The sequence below is a fragment of the Pygoscelis adeliae genome, unplaced genomic scaffold (assembly GCF_000699105.1).
Source record: "Pygoscelis adeliae isolate BGI_AS28 unplaced genomic scaffold, ASM69910v1 Scaffold233, whole genome shotgun sequence".
Taxonomy (NCBI): domain Eukaryota; kingdom Metazoa; phylum Chordata; class Aves; order Sphenisciformes; family Spheniscidae; genus Pygoscelis; species Pygoscelis adeliae.
The window spans coordinates 624,350-634,584 of NW_008824421.1; the positions used below are offsets into that span (position 1 = coordinate 624,350).

The 10,235-nt window shown below is 46.6% G+C and overlaps 1 protein-coding gene across 4 annotated transcripts in view; it reads right to left on the reverse strand.

The window, feature by feature from the left end:
* Positions 1-10,120, reverse strand: part of LOC103914289 — a 59,284-nt gene extending 49,164 nt beyond the window's left edge. For all 4 annotated transcript variants that reach the window (XR_663458.1, XM_009320903.1, XM_009320902.1 and 1 more), the window contains exon 1: positions 9,712-10,120. Coding sequence is in view for 3 of the 4 variants with exons in the window: in XM_009320903.1 (XP_009319178.1) it covers positions 9,712-9,816 (105 nt within the window). In the remaining variant the exon portion in view is untranslated. The remainder of the gene's footprint in view (positions 1-9,711) is intronic.
* Between the last annotated feature and the right edge of the window lie 115 nt (positions 10,121-10,235).

Sequence of the window (10,235 nt, forward strand, 5' to 3'; positions counted from 1 at the left end):
TAAATAGACTCCTCCCAGACTCACAACCCATCCCCGCTGGCCTAGCTCAGTTTTTACACTGCTGCGATGAGAAGAGGTCCCTTTGCAAAGGCCAGCTTCTCTGACAGTTTACAGCAACTCCCCAGCATTGCATGGGTCCCCTCTACCAGGGAAGTATAGATGACAGCAGCTGGCATAAACAACACATCTGGTAACAGTTTTTCCACTCCCTCCTCAAAAGACCCAGAGAGGGCAACTGCCATTGCTCTGAGATACTTCATTAGCTGAGGAGAAGCTGCCTGTGTTGGGAGACTTCACTCAACACTCACCTCTGCTCAGCCATAAAGAACCACATTAGCCAGATTTGCAAACACAAGGAACAATACCTTACAGTCAGGCTGGAAAATGCATTTGGAACACATGAGACATTTCAGGCTTCTCCTCCTCTAAAAATCCCACATCAACCCTTCTGAGTGCAAGCAGACATGAGCTGTTTTATCTCTATAGATTTACATTAAACTTCTTGTTTTTTATCATGGAGCAAGCCAGTAATACAGGATAATCCTTCAAGACCAGATTTTTGATCCATCTGGTCAGGCATCTTTAAGTAAGAGTTAGGACCATATAAAAACTTGCAGTGGCTCTCACTGCACCAGATCCTTTCCTGGTAGGCACTGTATGATTCCAAGTGGTTCCTAGTCCAAAGGAGCGGTCTCTTCACTCCGCACATGGAGGGATGGGCTAGAGATGAGTGGCACAAAGACAGATTTGAATGTTTACTCTCTCCTCCAATATATGAGCTGGAAAGCAAGAAATTAAATTAGTAAGAGGCAGGTTCTAAACAACCAACAGGTGATCCTTCAGCAACATGTAGTTAAGTTGTGAAGCTTTTTGCCATAGGACCTTCAGGATGCAAAGACCCTACATAGATTTGGTGTGGGGAAGTGGACAGGTTTAGGTAAAGGAAGTCCACTGGGCTACTAATGCACAGATAGCAGCTCTGTCTCAAGAAGTCCCTGAGACAAAAGTATGTGCTGTTCTTACAGTCTTCTCTAGGTGCCCACCCCTGGCACCTGCAGGAGATAAGATACCGAGGGAAACAGACTGTAGGTCTAAGATGGGATGGCTGCTCTTAAGCCCCGTTCATGGAAGCAGGCCACACAGCACATGCATTTACTTGCAACATCACAACACAAGGGAATGCACAGAACAAAACCCAACAGTGTTCTTTGCAAATCCAACTCACCTCACTCACCACAGGTAGCTACTGACACAGTGTCCAAGCATCACATACTAAATCAGCACCCCCACATACTATTTCAGGTGAAAGACAGGGGAAAAGTTGCATTGCACTGCAGCCCTCTGCAAAATACCACTGAGGGGTTTCCCAAGAATGGCTTGTTCTGTCCAAGACAGAATAAAGGGTTTTCTACGAACAAAAACATATACATGGATATGTAAGCTGCTGATTTTTTTAAGCCTCTAAATTATGTCGCTTCATATGCTCCACACCAAATACCACTGTTCTCGCCTGCTAATTAGCCTTTGGCCAAAGATTTTTTTTCCCCCCCCCCCACTTTATTCCTAGGAGCTGATTATTCCAAAGAAATAAAAGAAACCCACACACAAAAACAGTCTGGCTGCAGACAACTGTCTGGAACAACCACTTGGCTTTGTGTGTAATAACTAGGTGACAGGATATAGAAGGATTATTTTATATTTTCCCAGCTTACATCCAGACACACTCTCAGCAAACTGGAAGATCTAGCTGCCTGTCCGGCACCTCTCCTCAAGATGGGAAATTCCTCATTCAACCAAAGGAAATGTTCGTCTCATCTTATACCCATATAGAGCTTGGCAGATTATGGCCTCTGATGCCAAGAAGTAAGGACATCAGTTAAATAAAAAATAGCCTGCATCATGGAAACAATGTGACCCCATTAGGAAGAAGTAAGATGAGACAGATTTCTGAACAAAATGAATGTGAGGGGGTAGGATGCCATCAGCAACTTGAATTCTGTGTTCTCCTTGAAATCAGTGGCTCAAAACCAGGTTTGTAGCCCAGTCAAATCAATTAATCAGCTATCCAAGGCCAATCAGTAGTTTGTTCCCTAGAAGTGTCAGAAAACAAGGTCCATCTACTCTCATTGTGGACATCAATGAATATTGAGGTATTTGGGAGTACTTTATCCAGTCATCTCCTGTCCTTTCATAAATCTAAATTCAGACAAGGACCATCTACCTTGCTGTCAGGCAACAAACCTCAGGTCAACTTATCCCTAAAATGGGAGGCATGACTAATAAAAACCTCCTCAGGCCACCTAGGCTCAGGCACTGGTTTCCTCTTTTCCTCCAAAGGTGTTTTCAGCCCTGAACTCTTACGTCTTCTCATATGGGCTGATGCTGGAACAAGGGTTGGGAGGTGATCCCAGGCAAAGCTGTAAAGGGCTTTTCTCAGGTGTGTTTGCTGGGTACAATGACCAACCAACCCAGTCATGCCAGTCCCACACCATGGCAGCTCATCTGCGGAAGGCAATCCATAGCCTCAGAGTCTACCAAGCCTGAGGGGCACCTCCCCAGGTTTCACCACATCTCCCCGCTGACAACGCTCATTTAGAAGGTGCATGCCAGTGGGGCACAGGCATCAATCTCCATTCCCAGCACCACAGCTCAAGCCTTGGCAAGCTGAAGGGCTCTGCAGCAGGACTTTATTTCTATAGTGAGCCTGGATGGTGGGCTGGCTGACTAAGAGCGCTGGGGGAGGAGAGGGCTGGCAACAAAGACTGGTCCCACACCAGCTGCTTGCAAAGCTGATAGTCACTCACAAAACCTTCTTCAGGCTTTTAGCCCCTGCCACCCCAAATGGCATTCTGCCATGCTAACCCAGAACAACTAGGAAGACCCAGGATTTGGATTACTGCACATGCAGCTATGTGGCAGCTTTGGTGCAAATCTTCCAAGCAAGATACTGTCTTACATTGAGGTCCATCAGGAAGTTTTCATAAGCGCCCACAGTATTTCACCCTCCATGAAGCTATCAAGACTGGACTAGAGAGGCAACCATTTGAGCTCTTCACATGATGTACCCACACAAGGGTACCCTGTTGTAGCATTCCCATGCTGCTAGGGCTGTCTCACAGAGAACAGCAGAAGTTCACCTGGCCAAGTGCTTGGTGCGCTGCAGTAATTACAGAGGAGGAAGAGAGACTACTCACCATGTAAGATCTGCTCCCTCCGCCTCAGCCAGCTCCTGAGATGCCCCAGCCTCAAAATGCCTGTCCTACAACAACTGAACAATTCAGTCTGATGTATATAGTGGGGTACACATGGAGGCCAGGTCAGTGTCCAAACAGACCTGCCCACGGCAGGGAAGAGATTATAATGGGTCTGAAAAGCAAAAAGAACATAGCAAGAGAGGGGAGAAATGCCCAGAGGCACCCTGAGCTGTCCACCCCCAAGCAGTGACCAAGCTCGTCCAGAAGAAACCAGACTTTGAACTGTGTTTCACCTGTGTGCTGTGTCCCCACAGCTTGGGCAGGCCTGTGCCCAGATTGGCACAGAGACAGCTCTGCATAGGTCACATTGGGCCATGCGTCCTTTACATTGACTTTTAGGCCTGGGTCACAGCAGAGTTTGTACTGCACAGGGAATGCTTTCTGTGCAGATAAAGGTCACAACTAATTGGCTTTTCTCTAAATCCTTGCCTGGGTGTTCATGCTGTGCGGTTGTGGGTGGTGCTGGTGCATATTCAAAAACAGCTTAGCTGGCTGACTCTGCTGGTCAACGGTGGTGAGAGGACAAACAGGCTCTGCCCACGGCCACGTACAACAGTTACTGCTGCAGAAAACAGCCCTGAGTGCACACATACCTGTGATGCTGGTTGCTAGGAAGAGTTGGGTCACCCAGCAACCCGAATCCCACTGAACAGGAGAACAGGGGATACAGATAAATGCATGGGGCTAGGAGGGGTTGGTGCTGCCTACACTGAGGGTAGGAGTGCATTTCCCACTGAGAAGGGAATACAGCCTTTGGTTCCCATATTGTGGCATCCCAACAACACTTCTGTGACCCCAGACATGGTCCAGGAACAGCCAGAGAAGCTGGCCAGACTGGCATGCCATGGCAGAGTGTGCCTTGCCCACCCACCACTCCACAGAGATGTCTTAAGTGGATTAAAGTCTTGCTTTTTACTTTAAAAAAGGTAAACTCACTGTTTTGCAAGAGCCATAACTAAAATAATGACCTGGGTCTGCTTTCTATTTTCAGTTCAAATATAAGCTGTTTTCCTGCTCAGAAAAACTTTTAGCATCCCAAACAGTGCAACATAAATTCAGGAGCTGTAAGATGGTGCATGACAGCAAGAAATGAAGAACTGCACTGTCCAGCAAAGCAAAATGGATTAATCTGTTTTCACTGAAATTCAAAAGTTAAATACATAGTATTACATTTTCAGAATTCAATTTTTCATTCAAATAAAAATCAAGAATTGGGAAATACAAGGAAAAGTAATGAGATTTCTTCATGACACTGGGGGGTGGATTTTTGTTTCTTTAATCTAGCCCAAATTTTCATATCAGTCATAAACAAGGCCAGCCAAGAGGATGTCTCGCTGAACTATCCCAATGTCAATGAACTTCCCATTATGCTGTATTTGCAATATCTGCAATTTGTCTGAAGTCCCACTCTGTGGAATTAAGTCATTACAGGAGATTATCGGTGCTGGATGTCTGCACAGGAAAGATGACAGCCCTTGAAGATTCAGACCTTAGAAGCCAAGTAGAAAGACTTGCAACCCTATTATTTTACAATGCCTCAGGCAGAAGTCTCAAAAACTTAAGGTTTCTGAGTGGCTGGGATTGCCTGTTCTATTCTTTGTCTTGGCTAAGTATCTATCACAGCATTTCTAATCCACTAACATAATTTTAGTCCAAATTATCGCAAACCTAACTTCAGGCATATTCATAGATACTCCAATAGCCAAAATTGTACTTACACACTTAGATTCATGCAAGTGCTTGTCCCCCTCCTGAGTGAGATTAAGACAAACCAGAAGCATCTAATGTTACCAAGTGTTAATAGGAAGAAAAGCAAAACTTTGATGTAAAACAGAGTCCTCCAGCCCTAGAGGAATGAACCTGTTTGGTGCGATGTCCTGAAAAACCCATGAAGGAGAGAAAACCTTCATACATGACAGGATGCAGACGAAGCTAAATTTTCACTGTGCCAAGCTGTCTTTAGCCAGCCTGAAGAACAGTGGCTGGCTGAGCACGTGACAAGCAGTCAACCCAAAGAAAGAAGGAAATTAATCTGTCCGCATTCATACAAAGCATGAGCCCTTGCACAGCTCTTTGAAAGCGCACCCACTGTGCATCAATAATGATGCTACTTCACTCTTTTTTGGTCTGAGGAGAAAGAGTTTAAACAACACACTCCTGGCTCTGCAGAATAACCAGCTACCACCGGGACGGTGACTCAGAAGTCACTGCCTGCAAGCTTGAGGTTCGCTTCACACAACCAACTGAACCCCCTGCATATTGGAGGGATTGGGATGATTCCCAGTCACTCGTCAGGGCTGGCCAGCCAGACCAGAGTCTCATAGCTGACTCCGAATGCAGATGCCAGCAAAAAAAACTGACCTGACTTGCTGGTCCCCAGCACTGTGTACGCACAGGTACAAGCCGCAAGGGTACGTGAAGCAAGCTGACACGGTGACTTTGTTAGTGCCTAGTCCACAGTTCCGTTGTAAGCAAGTGTAAGGCTAAAATTATGTAGCAGAGAAATGCAGTTCTCTGTCACCAGTACAGACTCACACATGACTTCATTTCATTGATCGACATTAAGGAAATGACAAACATGTCTTAAGTACCTCTGCCCAGGACAAAAAGGAATATGCCAAGTACATAAGTAATCTAACAACTTTTGTGGATTAGAACATCAATTGCATTGCCTCCAAAGCTGGTTGTGTCAACAGCAAAGTTAGAATGGAATTGCCACCCTTAAAATGCTGTTTTCTTCAGCTACATGTTCTAGCCAGTTAATTTTTTAACAAACCACAATCCAACTGTTTCATTCTGATAACACCTAGGGCCACTAATTAAGGGCTTAGTTTGACTGGCAATGCACAGACTTGTTCCAACCACATGCTCCCTGCCCCAAGGAGCTTGCTTGCAAGCAGAAGTTAGAAAACAGACACCTATACTTTAGCCACTACACAAAGAGGGCAAGGGCACAAGAGTTGAAGAGGGATTTGGAAGAAATGCATTTGTGTGAGAAACCCCTACCCCAAGTAGCAGGGACGAACAAGACATTTTGTTTGTAGAGGGCTCACTGAGTCGGTTGGAGAGTACTTCTAAGGGCTCAGTATCAGTACTGCATCATGTAAACCCACATGCAACCCCAGGATATGCATTTTAAAAGCTCCTTAAACAATTTGACTTATAATTCAGGAAGGGCTTCTCAGGGCTACTGGTCCAAAACTATGAAAGAAAATAATAAAAAACTGTACTAGACTGTAATACTGGACAACCAATGAAAGATTCAGGCCTTGAGTTACAGGCCTCTCTCACTTTCCTTATTTGAAGCACTTCCCTACAGTATGGCACAACCCCCTGTTCTCGCTCTTCTCTCCTGTCCCAGAAAGTCTGCTCTGGAACAGACCCAATTGCCAGCTGTTATCAAAGATGAGCCCTAACCTGTAAAGTCAGATCTGCTTTTGGCTCTTGATTTCTAACAGCCAGCCAAAAACTGGAGGTTTCTGAATCTGGCCTAATCTCTAGCAAATAACACCAGATCACTGAAGCAAGAGGTGGAACAACAGGCTGATGCACACGGCTCTGATTCACAATCCTTTCTTGGATTTAGCTGCAGCAGCTGAAGGACTCTAAGCCAATGGGCTGGACTATGAACGGCAACAGCTCAGGAGTGGACATGCTGCCACTGAGCTGCCCCCGTTACAGGGGCATGAGCATCCAGTGGTGAGACAGCAAGGTCAGCAGGACCAGTCTTCCAAGGCTAGGGGTTCAAATTTGAACCTTAACTACCATACTTAACAGCCCAGGCACCCTTACCAGAAACTGCTGGCAGCACACGCTAACCCAACAGCGGGTGAAGCATCAGTCAGTCAATCCCTCCCTTCCCATTATGGTGACTTCTGGTGAAAGGGCAATAAACAGACAGTAACTTCCTCAGCAACACCAGCACGAACCATCAGACCTCTTGAGTCAAAGCCCTCTGAGCAGCCTTAGTTGTCAACTGCCTAAAGATCAACTTTAGTAGGGGGAAAAAAGAAAAATCATTACATCAACACCCAAAGCTTGCATATTTCCTGGTTTCACTTACAGAAGGCAATGGCAGCCTCTCAGCTTCTCCAAGTGGGGGAAGACTAGGAAGACCTATCACAGCCACACTAAACCAATTTGGGACACAAGGTACCAAAATGAGATCATCCTGAAAAGATTCCCAAAGCTTGGATGCCCATCCAAGGTTGGTCAAATCTCCCAAGCTAACAAAAGTGAGTTGACAATTTACCCAAGGACAGTCTCCCAGGACTTTGCCTAATGGCAGTACTGTTGCAAGCTAGAAACACAACAGCAGCTTGCTTTCCCCTGAATTTGGTAACTTCCAACAAAGGTCATAAAGTGCAAAAGCAAGTGGGTAATGAAGGAGAAGAGCAGCTAAGCACACTGTTTTTAAAGCTCAGAAAGCTCTTGGTTTGGGCGGTGGATGCAGATCAGTTCTTATTCTACCCAAATTAGTTGCTCATTCTCCACTTACATAATACAGACCTGATTTTATGCTCACACCTAACTAACTTTTTGCTAGGTTTCAGTGACAGCAGACTGGACCTTTTAAATAATGCATGTACCACACATGCCAGAACACGTACAGACCTGCACAGGCACAGACCAATGTGAGGAAATTGAAAAGGCAGAAGTCCTTCTGGGGCCTGGCAGCCCCACATCATCCAAGAGCAGTAGAGGGAGATGGTACGGGACACTTGGCCTCGTCACAGGGTCCATGCACAGTGCAGCCACGGAAAGCTCCCACACCACTCGACGCTTGTGACACCTATCCCATGCCCACACCTGCAAGGAGATCTGGCCCAACACCTAAGACAGAGCACTGCACGCTCTATTAAGCAATTAGTATGCTGGTACAAGGCTCAACCAAGACCAGGCAGCTGCACATGGTCCCCAAAGGCCTACAAAACATATACAAACCCACAGTTTGAAAGTCTGGCTTTCTGCCCATACACGTGTATACCACTCATTGTACCACTCCCCACGGCAGGCTGCAGAGCTACCTCTGATGGTCTATGCATTGGCCTTGCAAGAAACAGTGCAAGCTTAAGTCTCTCTCCTCTGTTGAGCCTGCAAAAATGCAGACCACCTGTTTGCAGGTGGCATGAAACCTTGGCACTAAAATGAACAAAATGGCTGCAGATACCCACTCCTGGGGGTTTTCCTGCATGCCTCCAAGCATCCTGAAGGCTGTATATACCCCTGAGAGCTCCTTCCGAAGATTCTCATGGTTTCACAACTTGAAGCTCCAAGAGACAAACAATAAAGCTAAAGGAGGCGATCACAGCCACAAGGCCCAGAAATAGTGTTCAAAAGAAATCCCCACTGCCTCTGCAGATATTCTGCACTGAATCCATCCACCACAACCTAAAGCATTGCCCTTATTTTATTTCCAAAAATAAAATCTAATCCTGCCTCCCCCAAGAACCACAGAATATGCAATCCCTGCAGGAAGAAGTACACAGACACAGCAACCTTTGAGGAAACATCAGCACTGTTTCTAACAAAGTTGCCATCAGCATGTCCAGTGACTGCGCAGAAGTGCAGCCACACAGCAATCCGCCTCTGTGTAACACATACAAAAGACTCCACTAGAGTCTGGTATACAGATCCCCAGCCCCCAACTCGGGCAACGAGGGCCGCTACTTTTCCCAGATCCCTTCTTTGATTTGGGGCCAGGTGCTAACACTTCCCACAGTACTGATGCCCACCCAGAGTAACTGGTGATTTCAGGGGGTATCCCTTGGTTCACAACACTTTCGCCAAATCAGGATCTGGTAATTTTTTGTAAGTAACTCCTCACGACTCCATTTTTATCCCATTGCAAATGGCTCAAAAATTCCTCCTTGCATTTGGCAGGAAGGACTTAGGTATTCCTTATCCTGAATCTGTGATCCTCATTTTTCTTTTGAACGCTAAGAAAGGATGTAAGCAGAGTTCAGAAAACCATGAGTCCATGCAGTCAGCCTGACTGCAAATTTCAGTTCAGATTCCAGCCTTCAGGACCAGAAGGGAGAGAAATGCAAATAATGAGCTGAAAGGCATTTTAGGCAAATCATGTTTGGGGGCTTCTAGCCTGGTGAGGGCTGGGAGACTACAGATTGCACACATACAAAGCTAACTAGACAGGCAAATACCTATGTAGCTGAATGTGAACCCCGTTAGAAGTAAATACTTTTAAAGAACAGACAGATACATCTGCCTTTATCCACCTTTCTGTATTACCTATTGAATTGTGCAGGGTAACTCTGAAAGCAAAGGAACAGGACTTTAATAACAGGAGTACAGCCTAGGCCAGTTCCTACTGAGCACACTGGCCGAGAGGAAACTGGCCCAGCATAATAAACACTGCAAGTTACTAGCTCCTCAAGGCCCCGTTATTAGTTACCTGAAGGGTGCAAAAAAACACCGAGACAAAACCGGCTGTTCTTACCTTTAGCTGGAAAGGTTGAATTTCATTCAAACTCTGGTTCCTGAGCTTTTTGGTGAGGATCTTCAGCATGGTACAAATCCGAGGAGCCAAGAAAGGGTTAAGCATACACACACGCACGCATCTGCATCTGCCGAGCCGCTGCTGCTACGCTTGGAGGAGCTCCGCAGAGCTTGCATCCAGCACCCCCAGGTACACGGCGAGGAGGGGGCAAGGCTCCGGACAGCCCCCTTCCAGCTGTGCCCCTCTCTCCTCCGCCACCGCACTCTGTCCTACAGCCCTCCGCGGGGGGAGGGAGAAGGAATCCTTTTCCAAAGTCTAAAGAAAAAAATAAATACCAAACTTCCTTTGCTTTCCACCCCCTCCCCGGTTACGCTTCAGAAAGGAGGGAGGTACCAGCTGGCAGCGTGCTGCAAGGGACAAGAGACATTCGGCGCAGAGCGTTTATTGAGGGACGGCAGAGCTCCCTAGCCGAGGCCCCAGGCTCCGCTCATGGCGGCGCTCCCGCCTAGCCCGCCTCAGCCCCG